This window comes from Mesoplodon bidens (genome assembly GCF_964165515.1).
Source record: "Mesoplodon bidens genome assembly, chromosome: 13".
Lineage (NCBI taxonomy): Eukaryota > Metazoa > Chordata > Mammalia > Artiodactyla > Ziphiidae > Mesoplodon > Mesoplodon bidens.
The window spans coordinates 81431918-81459193 of NC_138169.1; the positions used below are offsets into that span (position 1 = coordinate 81431918).

General features: G+C 35.0%; 1 protein-coding gene across 1 annotated transcript in view; it reads left to right on the forward strand.

Moving 5' to 3' along the window:
* Nucleotides 1–27276, forward strand: part of CCDC102B (coiled-coil domain containing 102B) — a gene marked incomplete at its 5' end in the record, with an annotated part of 214484 nt that overhangs the window by 35689 nt on the left and 151519 nt on the right. Inside the window, 3 exon segments of the mRNA XM_081252113.1 lie at nt 7867–8488; nt 10050–10267; nt 19375–19483. Coding sequence (XP_081108239.1) covers nt 7867–8488; nt 10050–10267; nt 19375–19483 — 949 coding nt within the window.

A 27276-nucleotide genomic window follows, 5' to 3' on the forward strand; every position in this document is an offset into this window, starting at 1 on the left:
GCCCTCATTAACTCTTACAAAGAGTAGCTGCAAACCCAAGGGCTGCCAAGTTACCTCTTGAACTCTGGGGGGTGTGGATTCCTTAAATCTGGTCTTTCTCTTGTCCGGAATAAAACCTTTCTTGCCCCATCTTTTCTGTATGCTCTCTATAGCATATGATGAACCAATAGTCTTGTGATTTGGGGTAGCTGGGCTTTTTAAAGACTTTTTCTTTGATCTGATCATTCAAAAGGGTGAATTTTTATCTCTGCCACCAATTTTAAGCTCTTTACACTGATAATTAAATTCCAGGTCATGCATAAGAAGTAAAGCTTCACAAACAATATCATACATGCCTTTATGTGAATATTACTTTGCTTTAGTAAGAAGTAGTGTGAATGAAACAAAGTATTTGGTAATATTATTCATAGGTATTGCTCACAAATATCTAAATACATTAGAACATTTCTGCTTCTGATATCAATTTTTTTCTCTTAGCTTTTTGATGTGGAATACATTTCAGTCAATTTGTATTATTAATGTAAAGAATGTACTGTCAGGAAAATTGAACAGATTTTAAGAATAAATATTTTTATTAAAATCTTTTATAACTGCATTTCAAAAGTAACTATGACAGTCATTTGGGTTATATTCTCCCAACTTCATTATTAAGCCTGTGAAAACTTGCCAGTCAGCTGACGTAGAATAGTTTGGCAGCTACACACACATTCCATCAAACGGGTGTGAGAAAACATTACTGAAACATACTGACATGAAAAGAACTTTCTCTCGTTCAGGACAAAGTGTAACCAGATCCATGAAGAATTTCTGACTTAGCTGCACACATTCTTTAAGGGCACGTGTGAATGGGGTGAATGGCTTAGGAATTTTGCTTAGGAAATGCATAGAAAGATTGGGATGGTTTGTGGTTTTGTTCACTGCAATCCTAAAATGGACATAAATATTGGAAAATGTTGATGAATTCAATATTAAAGAAAATTTATAATGTTAACAAATGGATACCTTTTCAATAAAGAACAAACAGAAAAAAGAATGGAAAGCATAGGTCCTCTCAGCACCACGTGGTTTGTCGTGAAATTGTGATAGGAGTTATTTCATAGGGTCATTCGTCTCACGTTATGACTTAATAATGATAATTTGGAGTTGTTGGCTGTGTGCTCTTCTGGATTTTAATTTTCTAATATTTATGGACACAGTTTTATTGTCCTCTACATTATTTAATCTTTGTGAAATTACACAAAATGGTGTAAACACAGCAACGTAAATTCCAGCTTCAGGGCCACCTGCTCTGCTTTGGAAAGTGGTAGGATCTTTGGCATGACAATGTTTTTGCTGTTCTTTCTAATAAAATGTGCACCCTGACTGTTAGCCACCTGGAAATTGTAGCAAGATTATTCTTACATGAAAATAAGATTCGACTGGGCTTTATAGTTCTACCACAGCTAATACTAATGTCAACTTTTGGCTTAAGGTCTCAATGGATATTTTGGCTTATTTATTTGGCACGATTAAGTTGGATTAGATTGCATGAGAAAATTGGGACAGTTTGTGGTTTTCTTCACTGAAACCGTGAAATTAATATAAATATTAAAAAATGCTAAGGAATTCAACAAGTGTCAGGCTCCCATACAAATAGGTAGTTAAGTAGCACAGATTTATATGTACTGTTAGAAGAAATATACTTCAGCTGTAAATGCACATCTTAGATGAAATATCTTTCTGTCTTAAGATTTGTTCACTGGTGAAACATTACAGGAATATTTTAAAACAGAACCTTCTTGAACCTGATTGACACCCCAAGTACCACACAAGAATAGTTAAATTATGTTATATCCTCCAAGAAATTCTAAATTATCTGAATCTAAGTTTGTGCTTGGCAGGCAAAGCACTATAAAAGCTTCAAGGTGATCAGCCTGCCAAAAAACAGAAATTTTATTTTTCCAAGACTCATTACAAATGATACATTGGTACTTTATAACATGGATTTTGGATTTTGGATCTTTCTTTTTTCCTTCGTTCATATTCTTGAAGAAGTAAGACTGATCACTTTTACCTATGACCTAAAAGGTTATTATTTTAATGTAGCAATTCGTTTCTTAGCCTCTAAAAGCATAGAAATCATTGCTATTGTCTGGAAATGTAGCAATAACATCAAGATGCTATGTGGAGAGATTAATCTGAAATAGTTTACTTTATAAGAAATGAGGTTAATTTTTTATCATTAAGCATTATCTAAGGAACACTATTTCTCTCAAATAATTTTTCCTGGAAACCTAGACTAAAGAAAAGACATCACATTAATTTAAAACAGTGATACATGGCTTCAATAATTCTAGGTAATAGTAAGAAGTTAAAAAGATAGGAAGCAATGAAGAGTCGACTAAAAAAAGGCAGGGTTTATCACATGAATTCCAGTTCTTTAAAATAAAGATTATTTCTATCTGATCAGATAATGCAATTTAAATTCAATAATGACTCTTGGAAAACATAAATATACACGTTTTATTGACAAAACATTTGCATTTGTGCTTATTTTATACTATACTACTTTTAGAAAATAAAGTATCTAAGCTTTAAATAAATGGCAACTTGCACAAATTTTATATAATTTAGTTGCCTTTTTTGTGCAAGTATTTCCTGCCTCTACATGATTCCAGAATCTCACATTCACATCAGCAAATGTAGACTATAACTGTCTGTATAATTTGCCACCATGTATGGATTTTTAAAATATAATATTTTTAAAATACGGTGGGCAAAGCTTGACCTATATCGATGTGATGTCATATGGCCATTCTTTGTAATGATTTCACTTACCTCACTATCACAGTGGCAGTCTTCACGTTTAATATTTAGTGTTCTCTTGCAAAACATTCCTAAAATATATTGTATTTTTCTGCATTGACCCATACAAAATGCATATGTTTTTATACTAATCACTTGTGCATGTTTGACAGGCCACATTTTAAAATACAATACGATGTTTTACTTTCCTGAATATTAAAAACTTATCCTGGGCCTCCCTGGTGGCGCAGTGGTTGAGAGTCCGCCTGCCGATGCAGGGGATACGGGTTCGTGCCCCGGTCTGGGAGGATCCCATATGCCGCGGAGCGGCTGGGCCCGTGAGCCATGGCCGCTGGGCCTGCGCATCCGGAGCCTGTGCTCTGCAACGGGAGAGGCCACAAGAGTGAGAGGCCCGCATACCGCAAAAAGAAAAAAAAAAAAAAAAAAAAAAACTTATCCTTCTTTTTCTCTTTCTATCACAGTGTATGGTGTCATATCTATAGTAACTATTTCTTAGCATTATGTTTTATATCTGTATTAATCTATTTTCTCCTTGCTATGGCTTTTATTAACATTATTGCTTATGCATTAGAGGTCCTGTGTGTCTTAGAAAAAAAACTAAGAAGGGTTTCATATAAAATTCATTTCCTATAGGTTAATGGAAAGTAATACATATAAACAATAAAACAAAAATCCCTTTGGACCCTATTTTGTTCTGCCCTATTTTAACTTATGCCAAAAATGCTTTTATTTCTGGTCCACCTCATTCTTCTGATAACACTTAAGACATCACTTCAGAGAGACTTCTCTCAGTGTATAGGTGTGTGTTAAATCACAACACATTGCTTATTTCTTTCAAAGGCAGTTAAAATTTGTGTTAGCTTGACTTATTGCTATTGGTAGTTAGCAAGGTCCCAGGATGGCAGAAGCCATGTCTATTTTGTTCACTATCCAGAGGAGGCCAGAGGGAGGGCCTCAGATGTAGGACCTCCAGGGGATGGAGGAGAGTCAAGCATAGGTTCCAGCAGTTGCTATCTGAAGGATGGGAAGCCAGGAGGAGCTGGGTGTTTGGAGAGAGGGGAGAGTGCACCTGCATAGCAATCAGATTGCACAGAGGAGATCACTGAGGTGAGGTTTGTACAAGGTACAGACACACCAGGGTGACAGAAGCATGGAGGAATGGACAAGCCTAGACCTTGCAGGTCCTTTAAGCAATGAGGAGGAAATTGAATTGACTCAAAAAGCAATGTCAGGATCAGTTGACTACTTGTAGTTTGATTTAATGGGAGATATCTGAACGTAAAAATATCCAGCATGAGACTCTGTCAAATGTATTTATGAAATAATCTAAAAGGTGATCTCACTATAGTGGAAATAGGTATTTTGAAACTGGAGATTTTTGATATGGAGAGGCATTGGCCCTGGGTTCAAATTTCCTCAATTCCCAAACTGGATTGACCCCTTCTTTTTTCTTTATCCTTTCTTTTAGTTTTAAAATTTTTTTCTTAATAAAGTATAGTTGATTTACAATATTGAGTTAGTTTTAGGTATACAGAAAAGTATTCAGTTATATATATAATTTTTTCAGATTATTTTCCATTATAAGTTATCATAAGATATTTTATACAGTAAATCTTTGTTGCTTATCTGTGTTATGTATAGTAGTTTGTACCTGTTAATCCCATACTCCTAATTTATCCCTCCTCCACCTCCCTTTCCCCTTTGGTAACCATAAATTTGTTTTCTGTGGGTTGACTCCTTCTTAGTGTCTTACTTGGGCTGGCTACATTAGAACCCTAAGCCCTAGTTTCTTTATATCTGGGATGGATATAATAATAGTACTGAATAATATTAATATGATATAAAAATTGAGATTGTACACTTATTACATGAAATTCAGAGCTTTCTTTTTTAGAAATCACATTTATCTGTTGCTATCCCTATTTTTTAAGCACAGCATTTCTCTTTCAAAAGAGAGGAAAGATACTGAAAAAAATTAAATAGTACAATAGTCCAAAGTGACATACTAGTGACTTGTATAGCACTGAGAAGAATTGTCACCTTGCCTAAGAGACAGTCTGGGCTAGCCAACCTGAGGGCATTTTCCCACTTAATGGTCACAAGAACTCAGTGAGGTACATGATGATTCTGTTTTCCTTCACAAAATAAGGATATGAGTCAAAGGCAATTTATGTGGTTTGTCTACTTTCAGCTACCTAGAAAGTGGCAGAGTCAGAACTTGGACCAATAGACTCTGGAGCCCAATGTCTCACACATTAAGCTCCTCTTTGGCAAGAAATAATACATTTAGTAATATAGTCTATACATTGTAGACCCATCAAATTTTATTAATATGGCTATATACTACGTTCAAAAATACTTGCAGTAATCGTGGTAGCCTGGTTGTATGAACTTTTTAAAAACAGCTTTATTGAGGTGTAATTGGTATAAAATACTGCATGTATTTAATATATACAATTTGATGAGCTTGGACATATGTGTGCACCCATGAAACCATCACCATGCTCAAGATAATAAACACGTCCATCACCTCCAAGGATTTCCTTGTGCTCCCCCCTCCTTTTTTTTGTGGTAAAAACCATCCAAAAATTAATATAAGAAACCAGAGTCAATAGCATTAAAATATTTTCCTATATATCAAAGCCTTTGTGCTAAAACCACTGAAAAATACTTTCATAGTCATCTGAAACAAAACGTGAAGATTAGGTACATATGTATAGAGAAAATGAATGCTTTAATAAATACACATGAGGATTAAATATCCCCATTCACTTGCTTGAGAAACAATTTAGAACAGGAAATACTATTGAAATTCAAGGACTAAATAATTAAACCCAACTCAATTTTGTTTAGTCAGATGTGAAAAAATACATAGTTAATTGGTAGGCAAGATCTCAATGTACCAGAGTCTAATTATAGAGTCTTTAAAACACTAGTGAAATAAAAGCTAGACATTTTAAAAGACATTACAATTTTATGACACTGATTTATTTTGGAAAATGGCAAGGTTAAATTTAAGTTTAATATGCTGAAATAAATTTTCTGTCTTCATTTTGGAACTTCTACCAAAAGAAATATTTCATTAAATAGTGAAATATATATATATAAATATAAAAATATATACATATGTATATACATATAATACTTGGTATGCTTCTAATTAAGAGTTCCTTTTTTTTTTTTTTAATATTGGTCTTGGTTTACTAATGGTCCAAGAAATTTGGTCAGTTATATCATCATTGCCCTCTGAGTTACAGTAAATGTAAAGAACAGTTGCTCCAAGTCAGCACTAATTCAAATATGATTGGGCATATACTAATGCTAACAAAAATAATTACAACCACAAATCTATATTATTATAATAAGTATTATAACAAGGAGTGAATTGGTTTGGCATCTCTACAGAACACTTATTAAAATGTGTTTTTTTCTACAACTGCAAGTGGTATGCATTTAATATTATATAGTCTTGTTTTCAGTGAATAGAAGTTTATTTTGTAACTTAATTGGTATTATGAAACCCCTTCAGTTGATTAAATAGATGGTTCATAAAAAGACAGTTTATGATCTGTAACTATATAAGAGGAAATGAAAAAAAGGGAGTAGTTAAAGTCATGAATACAAAATGTTATCTAAGCTTATTTACACCAGAAAATCTTCTTTGATAATAAAAATGGGTAATCTTATACAACCATAGAACTTTATTAATTTTAGATTAACCTGCATGATTTGAGCATTTATTTTAAAGAAAATGTTCCACTTGCTAAATCCTCAATGTGGTTATGTTGCTATATTGAATAAAGTAATGGATGTACATACTGATAACAAAGGTTTGCATTTACCAATTAATTTGTCTTTGCTATTTATATGGAAAGCTGTTTTTAATTCTTTTTTAAAGCTTTGAAATTACTGAGACTTTGTTCAGTGTTTTCTGTGAAGCCTCTTAATTTCTAGGAAACAGCTCATCACTTCTTTAGCAGTTCTCCCTACAGTACCTTGTACATACCTTAGGAAGCTAACATTGATTTGACATATAAAACAATGCTAAAAAAATTTAATTAAATAAATGCATTTTTATAGGAATATTATGTATTTTAAATTTTATGTGCTTGTTTCATCTACTGGACTATAAAATCTTTAAGGAAAAAGACCATGTCTTATTCATATTTTATTTTTTGAATTTATCATAATATTAACCATAGTAGGAAATTAATTCATGTATCAGTTAGATGTCATTTTGACTCCAAGTAACAGAAAACTCAACAATCATAGATTAGATAAATATAGCTAATCATTCTCACATAGCAAGGAAACCAGAGGTATGGATTCTTTGTTTCATGCTGCAGCTCCATTGTTACATCAAGCTCTTTTCATCCATCTGTTGCACCATTTTTAACTTTACAGGGTGGCTGTTACACTTACCTTCTTCCAGAATCATGTCTTTGTTCAAGCAGGAAGAAAGCAGAGGAAAAATGCTCTCTCATTTTGATGTTTTCACATTTTTCTAGATGGGAAACTTTTCTAGCAGACTTCCCCTCACATCTCATCAGCCAGAACCAGGTCATATGCTGCTTTAAGACCAGTGAATTGTGAATTAAATGGGGGTTGTCATGGAAGATTTAGACCACTCAAGATTTAGCCCCTGGGATTGGAATAGGGGCTTATCTTTCCAGAGATCAACAGCTTCTGCCTTCCACCTGAACAAATTGTGCTTTAGTTAGCAGGGGAAAAGGGGACCATTGAGCAGTTAATGGACAATATGTGTTACAATAAATATTACATGAAAAGAATTAGATTTGTTAAAATCACGTCCTGTGCTATCTCCAGTTGCATCTTTATATATTTATTTGTATTCGTTTGGCAAAATTAAATGTGAGTGATTTCTATTTCTTTGAGGATAATTACAAATGCATAAATTCCTCTCTATTTTTACAGTGGGAAGAAAAATATGCAATGTTGAGAAGATGCGTTGTTTTTATCACTTTCTGTTTTAAATGTCGGTCTTGCTCTTATAATTGCAGAGGAAATTCAAATGCAATTATGTTCTCTGTCTTTTTTTAGGCCTGAAAAGATAAATATGAATTTAGATTCCATTCATCGGTTAATTGAAGAAACACAAATCTTCCAGATGCAGCAGTCATCAGTTAAACCACCGTGTGACCCGGGGGCACCTGCCTCATCCCCCAGGGACACCTGTAGCTCCTGTTTGCCCCTTCATGCGCTGCAATCTCATGCCGCTCACAACTCCCATGCTCATTCCTGCAACATCAACGACTGGGCCATTTGTGAAGAACTTCGCCTGCGGGAACTGGAGGAGGTCAAGGCCAGAGCCGCTCAGATGGAGAAGACCATGCGATGGTGGTCAGACTGCACGGCCAACTGGAGAGAAAAGTGGAGTAAAGTTCGAGCTGAAAGGAACAGTGCCAGGGAGGAAGGAAGACAACTCAGAATAAAACTAGAGATGACCATGAAGGAATTGAGTGCCTTGAAAAAGAAGCAGAGTTTGTCACATCAAAAAGAGGCCTTGGAAGCTAGAGTCACCCAGGACCGGAAGCTTCCTAGTTTCATAGAAGTGTCTTATGCACAGAGAGACCCCTTTCAAATTGGTTCCAAAACGTGTGAGTCCATCAGAGAGTGCTTGGGAAAGAGAGAATATCCTACCAAGGAGAACATAAATAATAAGGTCAGAAAAAAACCCAGAGGAATCTAGAGGTTATGTGCATATTTGAACGCTGTATATAGTAATGGGAAGGGAAAAGAAAATAGAAAAACCAGTGGTGACTGTATTTGTTTGTTTAGGCTGCCAGAACTAAGTACCCCAGACTGAGTGGCTTTAGCGACAGAAGTTTATTTTCTCACCGTTCTGGAGGCTAGAAGTCTGAGATCCAGGTGTCAGCAGGGTTGGTTTCTGCTGAGGCCTTCCTCCTTGGCTTATAGATGGCAGTCTTCTCCCTGTGTCTTCACATCACCTTTCCTCTGTGTGTGTCTGTGTCCAAATTTCCTCTTCTTCTTCTTTTTTTAAAATTTATTTTATTGAGGTATAGTTGATTTACAATGTTGTGTTAATTTCTACTGTATGGCAAAGTGATTCAGTTATACATATAAATATATTGTTTTTCATATTATTTTCTATTACAGGACATTGCATATAGTTCCCTGTGCTGTACAGTAGGACTTTGTTGTTTACCCATCCTATATATATGAGTTTGCATCTCCTCTTCTTATAAGGATACCATCACTAGGCCCACCCTGATGACCCTCATTTTGAACTTAATTACCTTTTAAAGACCCTGTCTCCAAATACAGTCACATTCTGAGGTACTGGGGGTTGGGGGGTGCAGACTTCAACATATGGGTTTTAGGGGAGACACGATTCAGTCCATATTACTGATATTACTAGTATTTTTAGCCAAAGAAAACCCCCAGCATTTTTTTATGTTAAAAGAAGATATTTAGAGAGATTTCTCTCCATTTACCCTAATAAGCCACTATTAAATTATCCATGCAGTAGTTTAAAACATTTCCCAAGGTTTGGGACTCTGGCCTCACAATTAATTCCTGTAAAATGGGTACCATAGGGAAATACCTTTAGGGAATACTTCACACTACCTACTTTTGGAATTTCTTGGTATATTTGGAATCTTGAAATTTCTGAGAATTCTGAACATAACAAAAATTTGTAAACTTTAATCTAGCAGTTCACACACTTATCTATTGATGAACCACCCCCCATATATATATATATTTAATCTGGTAAATATTATTAACAACTCATGGAACATACTTTGGGAAACTTTAGGAATTCATGTTATCTCTTTAAATAGTTTGTATTATTTACCCTTTATATTATTACCCCTTTCTATTTAATTCCATCTCTAAAAACATAAAATCAATTAATATCTTGCTTTTCTATAATTCCATCTAAAATGTTAAGCTTTTCATGATGTATGGAGTGTATGTTAGATATAACATATTCCACTGTAAATGGAAAATTTTAAGAGACTGCCGGGAAACTTATTTTATTAGAATATGGTAGAACATTGAAAGGAAAAAAAAGCCTAAAAATATATAAGTTAAAGTTTGTCCATATAACACTATTAGAAAATGATAAATGAATGAAAACATAAATTTGATGCTGAATCATAATATTTTATTTCCTTTCAAAAATGTTTTCTTTATGATTTTTCTACATTGGATTTTAAAATTCAACAATAATAATTGTTTTGTATTTTTTTTTCTTTCAGGAAGGTTTGATTATTGACCCATTAAAATTAAATGAAGAGGTGAAACTCAATCTAGATTGTCCTGATTTATTCAAGAACAGTGGTTCTGAAAACCATACAGTGAGACCTGGATTAAGACTGCAGGCAATAAATCTGCCTCTGGAAAATGGAGTTCCTGAAATTTCAGCTTTGCAGGTGCATTTGGATGAGTTCCAAAAAATCTTATGGAAAGAAAGAGAGTAAGTACTAATTATTGTCTTCCTTAACCAAGTCTGTTTTTCAAACTTCTTAAAATTGTTAAGTCTCTTAAACTAGCCATCTGCTAATGTATTTTACCTATGACTAGTCATTAAGTACTAATATTTGAAAAATGAGTTTGAATTTTATATTCATTTTTTGAATTTTGAAAAGTAAGTTATAACAGGTTCGTTTTTATCATTTTTTTCATAACCTTGTTCTCATCTTCTCTGGTAGATTCACCTTTATTATATTTGAACTATTAATGATTATGATTAAAATAACCTGTGTATTATCTAACTTTTACAGCATTCATAGATTTGTGAGTCATTAAAAATGAATAGATATGTTAATATTCATAAGGGAAAACTCACAAATTTGTGAGGTACTGATTGCAGAAAAAGATGCTTTATTCATTGACCATTTATAGTATAGAGGAAGGAGCACTAGACTTGATTAAATCACCTGGACATTCATCTTGGTTCTGACATACTCTAGCTATATGATATTGGGTTAGTAAAGGGTGTGCTATTGTCAGCTTGGTAAAAATATGGATGGTGATACCTGTGTTCCAATGATCTATTGTTTTATAACAACTTCGCAAATGATTATTATTGAGACAACAATCACCATGTATTCTGTTCATGAATCTTGAGCATGGATTTATATGGACAGCTCGTCTCTTGCTACATGTGACCTCAGCTGGGATGGCTCAAAGGCCGAGGGTGACTTTAGGTCTGGGGGAGCTGTGTAGAATTATCTGAAGTCTCACTTACTCCCATATCTGGCAGCTGATCCTTTTTCTCATCTGGGATCTCAGTTGGAACATCTGTATATAGCCTATCTGTGTGGCCACTTGGCTAACTCATGGCATAATGGCTTGGTTGAAAGTGAACATCTGTCAAGCACAGAGAGAAATAAATGGTATTTTAATGACCTGGCTTTAAAAGTCACATAGCATCACTTCTGCCCTCTTCACTGGATTCTTATGAGGATCAAACACAATGTCTGGGAAAGTGGCCACTAATATGAATTACTCAATATGGATTTTTTTTGTTGTTGTTCCCTCACGATCACCCTAGAAACTAATAAGTGGAATATTGGATGTACTTTAAAATGTGTTCCCCAAATCTGAAAATAATTATTTTTCCATCTGTTTAGTTATAAGACTCTGAATGGGCAGAATAAAAAAAAAACTGGGAGTGATGTATATTATCACTAAGTATGAAAATAATCATATATAATGGTTTTAATTTCCCTGGTTTACATGGATTGAAACAGTGATAAGTATGCATACAAACCTTGTACCGGTACTATAAGCTCTTTATCTGCCAATCCTTTTCTGTCTGTCACAAGTCCCTCTGAAATTTATTCCTACCACTAAGTCCCTTTTTCAGATTCTTTGCCTATACCTCACCACATGAACAGATTGTGATAATACAAGTATCTGTGTAGAGAATAAATATTTATTATTCTACCATCAAGTGTAAATTCCTAACAGAGGCAATCAACATTAGTAGAAAAGAGAATAAAATTGAACGCCTGCATCCATAGTAACCATTAATTTACTCTGGAACTACAGGTCTCAGTCAAGTTCTAACCTCTGGGCTTCATTTCTTGAAGGATTTAACATTTTAGTGGTTATAGACTTCTCTCCAACCCACTCACAATGCTACTTCACCTACATAATATAATAGGAGTAATGTGAAAATGCTGTTTCCTGCATGTAAACCCCCAAATGTACCAGTTTTAATGATATACATGTGTGTCTTTACACTCTCACTTGTACACATGTACATGTACATATATATCTGATTTCCTTGGAATAAATGAACAATCCCCATAGTATTAAGTAAATCCCCCAGTTCTCAGCAAATTCAGCATATAAACAAAAGACAGGCTGAAGAATAAGGGAGAAACGGGGCCTTTGATTCCATTTTGCTTTCTCACTCTCCTCTTTAAGAAGCAGTCCTATGGGTATGATATGTCCATGAATTAACATTAGCCCGCAATCCATGTGAGGCCATGGCAAAGCCTTTTTTTCTATCACAAGAGAATGTTTCCCAAGGATACACTATATACTTTTACTACAAATCTGTCTAATCTTTTAAATTCTTCCTCCTGGAATCTCAGTGAGTGGGTGGCTGGAGTTGAGATGTGAATGTAATTTTTTCTATGTTCCCAGCTAGTGGGAAACTTCTCTTGACTAGAGCACAGGAATCAACCTAGAGAACTCAGGGAATCATTTCCACCATTGACTGACTAGAACCCCCTCATCTAAAACACTAAAGTTTATCTATTATTTGTATTATTCATACTGTTCAGTCTGATGAATAATTACCCAGTATCTGGAAGCTGTTCATGTACTGAGAATTTGTATATTTCTGATCTCTTAAAAAAAATGACCTTCCCAGGTAGAAAATTTGAGATGAGGGTGGGAAAACTGATCCTCGTACAGAGCTAGGTGTACCTAAACATTTAGGAAGAGGAACTTTGGCAGTATTACGTCTTAAGTAAGAGAGATGATGAGGCAAAATATTTTGATGCGCTGCTTTAGCCTTTAGAGTTAGTTCTAAAGTTAAACTGCAGATGGCACCTGCATCCCTTACAAAATGTTAGCTTTCTGTCAATGTGAGCTTTAATCTCCCTTTCAGTTTTATTTCTTAATTTGTTTTCTATATAAGAAGAACAGTATGCTTCAATTATTTTTCTTTGCTTCATTAAATGTTAAGTTTTTTTCTCAATAAAATGAGATTTTAAATCTTGGTGAGATAGTACAGCCAACTGAAAATGCTCCAATGATTAGTATGAGAAAGAAATCTATATATATGGTTGTGAATATTCCTCAAGACAATGAAAAAATTGCATGCAAGTCTGGTTAATATTATTTAATGTAATATTGTTAAAGAATAGAAAGTCAGATCTACTTTACTTATTTATTCACTGTTACTAATGGGATATACAGTAAGCTTATAACTGACAAATAAAATTTGTATATATTTAAGGTATACAACATGATGTTTTTGATGCATATACATACTTGGAAATGATTACCATAATCAAGCTAATTAACACACCCATCACTTCATATAGTTATTATTTTTGTGTGTGGTAAGAACACTTATGATCTACTCTCTTAGCAAATTTCAAGTATACAGTACCATGTTGTTCACTATAGTCATCATGCTGTACATTCATCTTTTTTTTTTTTTTTTTTGCTATTGAGTTGTATGAGTTCCTTTTATATATTTTGGATATTAACCCCAGTGTGGTGTGCAAATAATTCCTCCATTCCATAAGTTATCTTTTCATTTTGTTAATTGTTTCTTTTGCTGTGCAGAAGCTTTTTAGTTTGCTACAGTCCCACTTATTTATTTTTGCTTTTTTGGTATCTGTGCTTTTGATGCAGAATCAAAATAATCTTTGCCAATACTAATATTCAGGCGCTTTCCCCTTATGTTTTCTTCCAGGTGTTTTACATTTCAGGTCTTAAATTAAGGTCTTTAATCCATTTCAAGTTAATTTTTGTGTATTTTTACGATTTCTTTTTTACTCTAAAGTATGTTTGTGTTTGGGCAGTCCTGTACCTAATGAGAGAGTCTATCTCTCTGTGTAGACAATAAAAGCACTAGTAATTCTCTACCTCAGTCTCCTTTGCAGTTAGGGTGCAGATGGTTGACATAGGAACAGCTATTCAAATGTAGCCACCTGGTTGTTTTAGCATAACTTAATCCTCCAAGGAGATGAGAGCACCAGCATCCATCCTGGTGAGGGGAGAAGGCAGTGCCAGTAGCTACATCTTGTTTTCAGAGGCAGCAGCGGCCTCAAGTCTCTGGTGACATCATCCCATGACTCGAGTTGAGGGGATGCTGAGGTCATGCTGTGATGTCTGTACCTAAATGGTGGCCCCAAGAAAGTGCTGATGGGAAGATTTCTATGGCTTTATCTTTGGTATTTCTGGCTGCAGGCTCCCATTTTGCTTCACTGACTCTCCCAGAGATTCTTTGTGCTATTAATGTCTTCTATTCTATTTAGATTAGCTATTTTGAGTATATTTGTTTGTTGGACACATAATTGATATCAGGAGAGTGTACAGGCAACAGGCAGTGGGGTCTTCATTGGGCTGGTTCTGTGACATGAGACGGGTCTTATTCCTGGCTGCATAGCCTTGTCCAAGCCTTGGTCTCTGGTCCTCCTGGGTGTCTCTGAGCTTAACAGTATTCTTTAAAGTCATCTCTTTTCTAATTAAATTGACTATATATGGCTTTGGCTATTTGCTGAAAATGCTGAAAGATGATGAAAATGAAAGATATTGAAAGATGTTACTGCTGAAATATGTAGTTATAAATAGTGAAATCATGAAATCATAAATAGGTTGCTTATTAAAAATATACTTGTAAAAGATTTTGTTATTCATCATTTAATACTAACTCTAAATTTTAGACTAATGAAAAAATGGATATCTAGATGTTATTACAAATTAATTATTTTTGTCTGGCAAAAAATTTTGACATTAATAGACCTCTAAGAAAATACTGACTAGATATTTTACAATGAAATTTCACACAGTTCAAAAATGATTAATATTTATTACCAGATAGTAATGTTTAGGAATTTTTATCTCTGAAAAAATTTTGATTAATCTTCCTGTCTAGATGTTTAAAATTTATGCCCATTTATTATGGGATCATTATGGGATGATTAACAAAGTGTCAAAAGATTGCATTGAAATATAATCATATCTTTTCATAAAAATCATTTTGGTTCATACACTATTTTTTAGATCCTGCAAATATTATACATTTTAACAATCTGATTTTTAAAAGTTTATATCATCATATTAAAATACTATATTTTTTCTGAGCTTTGCCTTAGTAATTTTTTTAAAGAATCTGTGCATAAAATATGCAATATCCTTTAGAGTAAATTAGGTTATTTTTTTGCCTTCTTGTAGTTCAAACAATATGATGATAGTTTAAATTTCAATTATAAATGTAAGTATAATTAATCAATTTTGAAAATCTCTCTAAAATGTAGAATAAATTGATTAGGCCAGAAAATTAAGGATTTAAAGAGTGCCCTCTGCTGCATAAATTTAAGTGTGCACAGTCCTTATATCCTAATGCTTGAAACAAATAGTCACAATTTTTTTTTATAAAGCTATGCTGAAAAACACCCAAGCATCACATTGCTATTAAATAAATGTTTATGAATTGCCTGTTCTCTTACTTCTCTAAATTGTACCATTTTACAGAATGAAATACATAATTTTCTTTCACTAAACTAATAAATATCAGTTATTTTATTAAGATGCATACTTAGAGAAATAATGCTATATTTTAAATGTGACTAATCTGCCTTAAATAAAGAATACAAATGGTTAACTATTCATTTTAATGGTTTTCAAAATTATTTTCATTTCATGAACTGGCCTTGAATACTTAGTCTAGATATAATTTACATATAATTATATCTTTAGACTGTATCTATACTTATATGTAGCTAAAAGTTTAATATAATTTGCAGTGTTCTTCTTGAACTTCTTATAAAACCCCTGAGGGCATAGTTGCCACAGTAATACTGATGACAATTTCAAGGATCAACATTTATTCTACAGTAATTATAAATCATTTTTATGTTAATATGAGCTTTTTTGGTAACATTTGATTTATTAGAGTGTAATGTTAAAAGCTGACACTGATTTCTCAACATGTATAACTTTGAATTTGTAAATTTAAAAATGTAGACTTTTCTCAAATTTTCAAGTATAATTTTTCTATCAATCTATTTATAAATAATTCTCAAAATTAATTTTGAGAAAATTTTCTCAATGTATGCTTCATTACACAAATGTATTTGATCAATATCCTTTAATAAAATTATTTTATTAATTTAAGATATTCCTTTCACTGATGAAAACATTTTCATGTTCTACTCATGTATTTCTTTTTTTTATAATTTCATTTTTTTATTAGTTTCTTCTTTATAACAAAGTGAATCAGTTATACATATATATCTGTTTCCATATCCCTTCCCTCTTGTGTCTCCCTCCCTCCCACCCATGTAATTCTAATAAATTAAAATTATAAATCTGGTGATTCTTAAGTATTTCAATGAAGTCACAAACAATACAATTTTATTTTATTTTTCAACTTAAATTTACAAAGGTCAAAGTCAATACTCAATTTCTTTTAAATATTCAAAAATACCTTATCATCCAAAACTTTAAAACCTGAATGCCAAATACATAACATAGTTTAATATACAATGGCTTTTATGTATTTGTTCTATATTTAACACAAAATGTTACTATTTGGCAATTTGTTCCCAATTTCTATATTTAATCCTATTCTTAAAATCTCAAACACAGTCACTAAGAGCAAAAATCGTGTCATGGTAAGCAACTGGGGGTCATCAGCTGGCTAAATGTACTTATCTATCAGAATTTTTGGCTGTGGTTGTTAATCTGGACCTGTGGACATCTGTAGGAGTGTTCTGAAGAACTTATTGAGCCTTTTTCTTTGTTCATTGTAATATATGTACTGTGTTAGTAAGGGATTCCAAATTATAGTCCTATAAATAGTACTGGTGTCTTTTGCAACTTAAGTCTTTTGAGGTGAAATTAAGCTGTAACAAATGCTTTTATTATCCTCTTTCAATTTTATGGCTTGATTCATGCAAATATTATTATGTAACCCCTTATGCTTATGCATTGACTGGATTAAACTAATATATTTATGGCCTAATTCTATTTTGAATTATTTTCATAGTATTGCTACCTAGAAGATTCATATTTCTTATAAATATGGAAATGGCATTCAATTTTGATTCTGGATGCATCTTCTAGCTCTGTGAATATGTCCCAAGATCTTTCTAGCAGCATTATCACTGAAATAGATCTGTATGTGCATTAGCTAATTATAAATACAGTAAGACTGTAACTAACAACTACAGAATCTTAGGGGCATTTAACAATCAGAATTTATTTAGTTGGAGTCTGTGAGCCACTGGAGGTTGGTTAATCTGGACAGGGCTCTGCAGGGAAAACTCAGCTGTGATTCATGGCTCTTATCTTCCCCTGAGAGCAGTGGGCCTGCACAGGTATGTATTTCTCATAGTAATGGCCAACATATAAGTGAGGAAGCCCAGTTACACAAACACTTTTTAAGTCTTTGGCCACACCGTGCCCAACAGCATCCCATTGGTAATGTTAGGCACATTTTCTATTTCCAAGGCACAGCAAGTGACAATTTCATCTTGTGTTTCACCACTAAATAACATGTATCACTATTTTTCTAGCTTGTTATGTTTTCTTTCCAGCCCCTGTCCACCATATGACCCCTAAATTAGGTCTACGTATTTTTCATTTTTGTTGTTGCAGCATCCCCTTTTAAGTATCATTTCCTGTATCAGCTATCTTTTGCTGCATAAAGTAATAATAATAATTCAGGGGCTTCCCTGGTGGCGCAGTGGTTGAGAGTCCGCCTGCCGATGCAGGGCACACGGGTTCGTGCCCCGGTTCGGGAAGATCCCACATGCTGGGGAGCGGCTGGGCCCGTGAGCCATGGCCGCTGAGCCTGCGCGTCCGGAGCCTGTGCTCCACAAGGGGAGAGGCCACAACAGTGAGAGGCCCACATACAGCCAAAAAAAAAAAAAAAAAACTATAAATAATTCAGTAGCTTAAGACAACAAAGTATTTTGCCTGGGTGGATGCAAGGTCAGCTGACCTCCAATGGACCAGCTGGGCTTGGCTCCTTGGTAAGGTTGAGCTCAGATCTGCTTCATATGTTTATTTGGGGACAGCAGTTCCCGGGCGAAACTTTTCACAGTGACGGCTGAGGGATAAAAGAAGCCTAATCACACAAATTCTTTTCAAATTTCTGTAATCTGTCACATCGGATAATATCTCATTGTCACAGCCTAGAATCTAGGGATGGGGAAAGCAACTCTGTCCTCTCACCGTTGTGGCCTCTCCCATTGCGGAGCACAGGCTCCGGACGCGCAGGCTCCGCGGCCACGGCTCACGGGCCCAGCCACTCCGCGGCATGTGGGATCTTCCCAGACCAGGGCACGAACCCGTGTCCCCTGCATCGGCAGGCGGACTCCCAACAACTGCGCCACCAGGGAAGCCCGAGAATGAGTATTTTTAACAATAATCTACCACACAGATGAGGACTGACCATTTGCAAAGGTCGATATATGCTAATTATCACCAGAAATAAACAATTATTTTCAGTGACTCACTCTAATAGATGTGTGGGCATGGGAAAAAAATCAGTGATGAGATATTAAAGGATTAAAGATTTTCATCCAAGTTCTGTCACTTATTCTACAAATAGAGAAATTAATTTCAATTATTTTAAATAATTTAAATAAAGATCCCAGTGAAACTGCTTTATTAAAACAGAATTGCAGATATTTAAAAAGCATTTTTATATCTCCAATAATTGACTGATTTCTTAAATGGTTATGTGGGCTCTTTGTTATTCTCTGTCGTATTAAAGAATTCTTCATTCATATACAGTCACGGTATGAAGTTGGATAAAAACCATGTTAAGGCCTCCCTGGTGGCGCAGTGGTTGAGAGTCCGCCTGCCGATGCAGGGGATACGGGTTCGTGCCCCGGTCTGGGAGGATCCCATATGCCGCAGAGCGGCTGGGCCCGTGAGCCATGGCCGCTGGGCCTGCGCATCCGGAGCCTGTGCTCCGCAACGGGAGAGGCCACAACAGTGAGAGGCCCGCGTACTACAAAAAAAAAAAAAAAAAAAAAAAAAAAAACCATGTTAAAATTAGCAACATATATATATCCTCCCATGTAAGGAAACAATATGAATAAGAAGCATTGAAAGAAATGAATAAATAATGCAGGAGACAGCAGGCAGAAAGTCAATTCTTTTAATCCTGGCAAAGCCGAATTAAATGTGTTTAAACTACTGTAAACCAACTTTTATTCAATATTTTTAATCTTTAATAAGCTGAAAAAAGTTTTCTGTCATGACAATGATATATACAAATATAAAAAAATAGGAAAATAGAAAATCTAAAATTGAATGCATTCCTAAAATTATTTTAAAATTGTAAGTCTATTTTGCTTTTAATTCTCTATTTAGAATGCGCTTATCTTTGGAAAAAGAAATAGAACGGCTGGAGTCAGCTTTGTCTGTGTGGAAATGGAAGTATGAAGAACTGAAAGAATCAAAGGCAAAAAGTCTGAAAGAGGTAGGGAGACGTATGATGGAAAGGAAGCAATGACTGTTTTCTCTGTTCCAATGTGTAACCTGGTGGGCAGAAGACTGAGTAGACAAGAGGAAAGGAGGTTAAAAGATTGAATTCCTTCTATAAAAGGAATATTTGAACTCACTTATTAATAGTGGACTCAGTCAAACTCAAACCATAAGAAATCTTGCTCTAAATAACACATATTTTTAATGATCAACCACATGACACAATTAACTATCTATTCCAGGCACATGTGAGGGACGGACAGCCTAAGATGCCATCATATCCTAGCATCTATAATAAACAACTTTATCTTGCTCTTTTATAAAGCATTCTGAAAATATTAATTTATCTTAAGTGTATTTAGGTTCTTTTCACATTGGCATTATAGTTACTCAGAATCAGCCATTAGCCTTTATACATCTCCTTTGCATTTTCATCAATAAAATGCTGTCATGAACACTTTCCATGATTTATTAATATTCATTATTTAAAGAATATTAAATGCGTGTATTTTGTGTACTAAAGCACTATGCTAGGTAAGTATGTGGGATAGAATAATGAGCAAAGCAAATCGAAGAAAAATACTGAGCAAAAATAATGACAAGCTAAATGCTCTCCAATGAGTTAGCATTTAGTTCATCTGTGTGCTAATACATACATATATATATACACACATACAAACTGTACATGTGTTGACAGCTATCAAAAGAAGCTGCCTATCGAAATCTGTTATGTAATCATGCCTTAATCTAAAGCACTCCTCCGTCAGTTGTTTAAAAAGTGGGAAGCAGTATTCCTCTTTGTTTATGAAATTCCATATGAATGTTGTTTCAGCTTTGTTTCCAGCAAGTGATAAAGTGTAGAGTCATTGACTCAAGTTTGCAGAAATCCCGTGAGGGAATATTCAAGAACCTTAGTTGCCAGCACTTGCCTTATTTATGGGTCACATGCAGGCATCCTGATGTTCATAGAGCATAGTAATCATCATGCAGAGGTTCAGAACTAGTCGACTATGTCAACCCTGAGGACCACTGAGATCTGAAAAGAGGGAGGGACTTCCCTGGCGGTCCAGTGGTTAAGAGTCTATGCTTCCATTGCAGGAGACACAGGTTGGATCCCTCGTTGAAGAACTAAGATCCTGCATGCTGCGTGGCACAGCCAAATAAATAAATAAATAAATAAAAATAAAATAATGTTTTCCAAGAAAAGGGGTGGGGGGAACTTCCCTGGCAGTCCAGTGGTTAAGACTCCATGCTTACACTGCAGGGACATGGGTTTGATCCCTGGTCAGGGAACTAAGATCCTGCATGGCCCACAGCACAGGCCAAAAGAAAAAGAAGCTGTTCCTCAGCTTTAGGAAACTGTTGAGTATTGCTCAAAGGGAGATGCTTCCCCCTCCTTTCACCTTATATTCTCTCCGTCCCATATCTAGAATTGAAAAATGACCTCTACATTGAAAACATACAAGAAACAAAGTCAGTAAATGAAAAGAGGGAGAGAGTTTCCTAACACCCTTAAACAAATATCTCCTGCCTAAAAATCATTTATTAACAGAAGGTAATTTCAGTGAGAACCACAGAAGGTTAGTTTGGGAACATTTCTCAATGAAGGGTAATTTAAACAAAGCTAACAAGCTAGATAAAGTTTATTTCTGCTTTATAGATTCATGTTATATTGTCAGAGTGTTTTTGTTTCCAGCTTAAACTGTGGCCATGTATGTAGTGTATGCGTGTACACATACATGCATTTGTGATGGATTCATCATATTTATATTCACAGGTACCTAACTGAACATGGTCTCTGGGTGTGAGCACTGACAGTAAATTAATGTTCTACAGGAACAATATCTCATAACACAAAAACCGTGTTATGCTTAGAGTGTAGGTGTGTTTGTCTTATAACGAGTTTTAAATTTGATTGAGAAAATTAATATTTAAGATAGAACTGGTCTTCAATTTAATTAAAATCATGCATTTACAATCTCTTGCCACTAATGGGCAGTGCAGACTTGATAACATCAATTTAACATTTCCGAAGCAGCTGTTTTTGAAAAAAGTCGTGGTTTTCAGTTGGTTTACAAAATGATATGTATATTTTAAAATGTTTAATGTTTTCTATCCAAAGATGATATTTTAGGGTATCAAATTGGAAAATGTCTACTTTAAATTGCTTAAGAAAGCTTTATAGATGAGAAAAAAATAAAATCAACATAGCATTTTACAGCGTAAATTGGGTCTATATTTTGACACCCATATAGAAGTATATATTAATACATATGTGACCCTTCTACTAGATAAAATGATAGGGCTTTTAGGGGCTTCCCTGGTGGCGCAGTGGTTGAGAGTCTGCCTGCCGATGTAGGGGACACGGGTTCATGCCCCGGTCCGGGAAGATCCCACATGCTGCAGAGCGGCTGGGCCCGTGAGCCATGGCTGCTGAGCCTGCGCGTCCGGAGCCTGTGCGTCCGGAGCCTGTGCTCCGCAACGGGAGGGGCCACAACAGTGAGAGGCCCGCGTACTGAAAAAAAAAAAAAAAAAAGATAGGGCTTTTGGAACAAAGGAAACTTCAAAATTGTTACGGAAAATTTGTTTAAATATTTAAACTTTTGAATGCATGTTTCAGTTAGATGAACTACAACTTTGAACAATGAAGAAAAGTGACAATGAATGAAAGAGTTTTTATTGGAGATGATGGAAAGTTAATTCACCAGAGATTTTTAAAATATTGTTTGAATTATTTATATGGGATTATTTAAAAAAATATTTCTTTCCACTTCCTAAAGGGTGTTTATGATATTCATAGAGCCTTTGGAAGTCATGTGGCATAAACATATATTTAAGTTATTTTTATAAAACATTATGGAATGTTTAAAAAAAATTTAGACAATAAAAAATAGTCACGTAATTTTATATATTCTTTGTTTAATTGTTTTATAATAGATTATAAGAGAACAATAATCTTACGATACATTTAGAAAGGTCATTGTAATTAAAGTGTAAAATATTTTAAATTCCCATAAGTTGATTGACAATCAGAAAAAGTTATTATGATACATCCTCTGGACCTTCATATGAATTCTCCTTTCTTATTCCACTTCTCAACAATTCTGATAAATGACCTTTTCTTTCACTGTAGCTCTTCATCTATGAAAATTTTTGAATACCGTGTAATTCTTTTTTAGATGCATGAAACTTACAAACAAATACATGCCTGGCTAAAAACTGGCTGCTGGAAAATTTAGCAATTTTTAGAGCTGGAAAGAGATGTGCTTAATAGACCAGAATTTTTAAAAATGTATTTGGAAGTCTGATGTGCTTTAGAGGGAGATCTTTCTTAAATTACTGACATTTAAAGAAGAGTAAATATTAGAATTTAATTGTAAAATCGAATAGGTATTTAAAATGCAACCAAGACGATGAGTGGCAGAGATTGTTATATTCAAAATGCTGTTCCCATGCTGAATCTAATACTTAGTCAGCTTTTCCTCTGCACATCTGTAAATACTGATTTGGAATTAGATTATGAATTCCAAGAGTGCTGTAATGACAATTTTTATGAAATCTCATGATCTAGAGAATCAAATATTCAGAGAAGTAACATTGATTACAAATAAGTATGGTACCTTGCTTTAACAATAAATGACTGATTATTTTCATATGGAAGATTTTTTTTACTATATGTGGAGAAAACTGCCAATTTTAAAAAATAAAAAAAAATGAAATTGTAACTTTTTAATCTTTCTTTGAAATTTTTTTTTTTTTTTTTTTTTTTTTTTTTGCGGTATGCGGGCCCCTCACCACTGCGGCCTCTCCCGTTGCGGAGCACAGGCTCCAGACGCTCAGGCTCAGCGGCCGTGGCTCACGGGCCTAGCCGCTCCGCGGCATGTGGGATCCTCCCGGACCGGGGCACGAACCCATGTCTCCTGCATCGGCAGGCGGACTCTCAACTACTGTGCCACCAGGGAAGCCAAATTTTGTGTTTTTACCTGGTATCTTTTTAAGGATTTTATTTAGAAATCTTTTATCTTTTTGTGATAATAGCAATATTTCTAGTAGTTTATAATTTACAGTGTTCCTTTACAAATATTTTATAAATATTTGTATTAAGTACTTAGGGAGACACAGGCTTCATGGGGCCTCTTTATGGTACTAATAGCTGACATAGAAGCCTTATCTGAAACACCTCAAAACACCTTTCTAATTTGAGGGAAATAGTTGGTTAGAATTATGAGTTATCTGTAGCTAAAATTCTATACTGATACCTTCACTTTAAAAAAGGTTGTGTCATGGGGGAGCTACTCTGCCCACATAAAGAGAGGGTCCTTGAAGATACTTAATTGAAATAGGTATATGGTAGAGTACGAGTATAGTTGTTAGCTCGAAGCTAATTTCAAAGCTGTCTCATATTGCTATGTTTGTGGCTTAAAGGAAATACTCCCTAGAAATGACCCAGAACATTAATGTATGTTGTCAGTTCTAACTCCTACCCTTCGCTCACCCAGGCGGAGCCATCCTGTCTCCTACTCTGTCCTCTCCTCTAGGTCCCTTGCCCAGCACTGTTGACCTATTCACTTGTCCACCCAGCAAGCAGGGTGATAGTTCTCAGAACGTAAACTGGATCATAAAAACACTTCAGTGACTTCCCACAATGCAGGTCCAGCTGGCTAAGCCACCTGATGTTGACAGTTCAGTGGGTGCCCGGTAATAATACCCCTCTTTCCACCCCAACTGCTCTAAAAGGCAACGCCCCAAATTCCAGCAGACAGTACCCAGCAGTGAACTATTTTTGACGCATATACATTCCCTACCTGTGTTTGGAGTCCAGGCTTCTCCTTCTGTCAGTGACTCTGCTGTGCCCTGAGCTCTCAGAGGTCATTTAGCTGGACACTGTGCATCAGACTAGAGCTTAGACACAGGAGAGAATGCGGGTGGGGGTCACGTGAGGACGGTTTGTATGGACCGGCCAGGAGTGCTGTACATTGTTTCACTATTCACAAGCGAGTACTCATTGCCATATATGTGTGTGTGTGTTTGTGTTTACGTTTATATTTTCTGTTTCAGGCTGGGTTTTTTTTCATTGAAACAGTCACAAAACAACCCTTTCACCTCCCATCCACCAGTCACATCTTGCCATTAACTTCAGTTTACATGTCACTTTATAAAAAGGAATGGCTTTATTCCCAAAAATACTTCCTTTACTATTTTCCCTCAGAAAAATGTACAAGATTTTTAAAAGACCTTATCAACTGCAATTATTGTTTTGTTTACTTTCTGTTTGCCTTTCCCACTGAACTCTGAATTTCATGATAATATATGTCACGTCTGCTTTATTCATTTCCCTCTATGCAGTGCTGATCAAACGTGGTTATGATTTGTGAAGACCAAAGCTTTTATATCTAGCTCTGTATGCTTGTATTCCTGAATGGTGGCTATGGCTATAGTGTAAGGAGATTAGTTGAGATCCTAGTTTTGTCTTTTTCTTTTTTTTTGCTAGTTATTTCTTTATAATTTTTTTTTCATGGAAAGACATTTTATTTTAAATAAAGCAGTGTGTGCATGTCAAGCCTTTTATTACCTGATGAGGTTACTGCTCTACATCCCTGAAGATTTTAGATTTTCCAGGGCATTGGAGTGAACCTTCGCCCCTAACATCCTATCCATCATGAAAATCTGTTTAGCTTAGTCTTTGCCAGATATAAATTAGCTTATCAGGACAAAGAGTGAGGCTGATAAAATACCATATTAGAATTCTATAAATGTATAAGAACAATGAAGCCTATGGGACACCACTTTGCTCATACAAATGCCTTCAAGACCTTTTTAAACAAACGTAATTAAGAATAATGTAAGACTAAATTACATAAGTCAGAATTAATTGAACTACTTGTGGATAATTCATAGACATCACCAAGGTAACCCTCAGAACATCGAGATGACTTCCTTAACTCTAAGGCTATTGTAAGTATTATGAAAGAAAATTAGGCTCTTCAGAATCTACTTTACTTGTAGAAACATAAAATGATAAAGGAAAAGATAGGTTGAAATCAGATGTTTTAGCATCTAAGTTAACCAACACTATTTTAAAATTTAAAATACAGTACAAAGGAGTCAGCTGATATTTAATTAATCTATACAAATTAATAGTTTGAGAATGATGTTAAAAGTAGGTTGAGGGGCCTCCCTGGTGGCTCAGTGGTTGGGAGTCCGCCTGCCAATGCAGGGGACACGGGTTCGTGCCTCAGTCTGGGAGGATCCCACATACCGCGGAGCGGCTGGGCCCGTGAGCCATGGCCGCTGAGCCTGCGCGTCCGGAGCCTGTGCTCCGCAACGGGAGAGGCCACAACAGTGAGAGGCCCGCGTAGTGCAAAAAAAAAAAAAAAAAAAAAAAGTAGGTTGAAAAGAAGTAAAAGATAAGGTCCCTAAAGGAGTGACACAGTGACAATGGCCTCACATAGAGAGGCCATTGTTTTGCATAGAGTCTGCAAAACATCTTTATTTTCTATTCCAGCTGACAGGACACTTTCCAGGGATGCATGCCTCATAAATCCAAAGATTCTGGTTTTATCTTTTCCTGTAAGAAATCCCTATGCAGGGATATTCAGTTAAGACCATTCTGAAGCTAAGGATCTTCCTTTTAGTAAAGAGCATGAGGATTTTCACCTGCAGGAGCAGTTTTCATGTTGAAAAGGATATTGAATCAAGGCACTCTGCTCATCTTAGCCCTGTCATGTTCTGACACCAAAGGTGGTGATTGTATACACCTGAGTGAAAGAATCAGCTATAAAACAGGAATGTATAGCATGCCATTTAAAAATTCTCTATGATATAAAAGATTTGGAACAATAAATTAAAAATTGTTCATTCTTTTCATATACATTATGTATCATTTTGTAACTCTATAAACGTCCCTTTTTTTTTTCAAATATATAGTGTAAAGACAAGGACACTGGAATTAGGAGTACATGATTGCGGGGGGTTTAGAGGGTGACTTTTTTTTTTTTTTTGGTGGTGGGGTGTTCCAAGTGTTTCTAATGATTTTGTTTAGCTTTACTGAGGTATAAATGATATACAAAAAATTGAGCACAGTGTATGCATTTTGATGGGTTTGGACATATGCATACATCCAAGGTACCACATCACACAGAGGCACTAAATATATACATCGCCTCCAGCATTTTTCTTGTGTTCTTATGTGTATATGTGTGTGTGTGCTTGTTTGTGGTAAGAACACTTCACATGAGATCTATCCTCTTAATATTTTGGGTTGGCTAAAAAACTCGTTCGTTTTTTTTTTTTTTCCATAAGCTGGCTCTAGTAGTGCTTGTTGTCTTTAACTTCATTTGAAACAATTTTGTTAGATTGTATTGAGACAGCTGTCATATCAGCGTGCATTAAAAAAACTAATAAAAAAACAAATAAACAAAAACAAAAAACTAATCAAAACTGGTGAATTTTTGAATATTGAAGATGGAAGAAAACCACAATATTTTTGGCATATTATGCTTTATTATTTCAAGAAAGGTAAAAACACAACTGAAACGCAAAAAGAGATTTGTGCAGTGTATGGAGAAGGTGCTGTGATCGAATGTGTCAAAAGTGGTTTGTGAAATTTCATACTGAATATTTCTCACTGGATGATGTTCCACGGTCCGGTAGACGAGTTGAAGTTGATGGTGATTAAATCGAGACATTAACTGAGAACAGCCAACGTTATACCATGCAGAGATAGCCAACATACTCAAAATATCCAAGTCAAGTTTTGAAAATCATTTGCACCAGCTATTGGTGCAA